The 930-nt window shown below is 64.2% G+C and overlaps 1 protein-coding gene across 1 annotated transcript in view; it reads left to right on the top strand.

The window, feature by feature from the left end:
- Positions 1-441, top strand: part of ADSSL1 (adenylosuccinate synthase like 1) — a 13,021-nt gene extending 12,580 nt beyond the window's left edge. Inside the window, exon 6 of the mRNA XM_014535724.1 lies at positions 310-441. Coding sequence (XP_014391210.1) covers positions 310-441 — 132 coding nt within the window. The remainder of the gene's footprint in view (positions 1-309) is intronic.
- The last annotated feature ends 489 nt before the right edge of the window (positions 442-930 follow it).

Genomic DNA, 930 nt, shown 5'->3' with positions numbered 1-930 from the left:
TGGGCAGGGCTCAGAGGGACTGGCCTGGCGGCAGGTGGGAGGCCCTGGGCACCAACCCCGGGCCCTGGGGATCCGCGGGCACCAAAGCCCCGCTCCTGTTAGCAGAGGTGAACCCAAAACTCTGCAAATGGCAAGATGAAAGTGTGACCTAAGAAAACCCTTCACGTGGCCGTGCGAGGCTCGCTGGGCTCCCACCGCCACACCCCTCCCCTGGGAAGCTGGGGTTCCTGACTTCACACCCGGGCCCAGCGCACCAGCGGCTTCCGCCCTCGCCAGGGGAGGGAGCTGCCCCCTCCCCTGTCTGTGTAGACCCACCAGCGACTCCAGGGTCCCCGACTCGCCCTACTGGCCCTGACCTTTGAGAGGGCGCAGCACAAGTGTGGTGTGACCCCAGGGTCAGGGCCGGGGTGGCCGGCTTGTTCCAGCATCTTCCATCAGTAACGGATGGCTGGCATCTGTGAGCCCCGGGGTCCCGTCCATGTGGGGCCCCTGCCCGGGGAGGGTCGGGGCCTAGCTCCTTCAGGATGTCTTAACACGTTAAATCTCAGAGCCACCTCAGTGGCTGAGCGTCGACCTGTGAGCCAGGAGGTCACGGTTCGATTCCCGGTCAGGGCACAGGCCCGGGTTGCAGGCTCGATCCCCAGTAGCAGGCATGCAGGAGGCAGCCGGTCACTGATCCTCTCTCCTCATTGGTGCTTCTATCGCTCTCTCCCTCTCCCCTCCTCTCTGAGATCAATAAGAATATGTCTTTAAAAAAAATAAACAAAATCTCAGAGCCACCGAGCCGCACCGGCCTCCTCCCTGAGTCTCGGGGTCGCCCAGCAGAGCCCACGGGAATCCGCGTGGGTGGATGTGGCCCCGTGTGGAGGGGGTCCAGCCAGTGTCCCAGAGCCCCTCCCGGACCCTGAAAACCAAGTGGGGCGACGGCCG

The sequence above is a fragment of the Myotis brandtii genome, unplaced genomic scaffold (genome assembly GCF_000412655.1).
Source record: "Myotis brandtii unplaced genomic scaffold, ASM41265v1 scaffold1020, whole genome shotgun sequence".
NCBI classification, from domain to species: Eukaryota; Metazoa; Chordata; class Mammalia; order Chiroptera; family Vespertilionidae; genus Myotis; species Myotis brandtii.
Note: the sequence above shows the minus strand (reverse complement) of the source record. Positions and strands in the feature narration are given on the sequence as shown.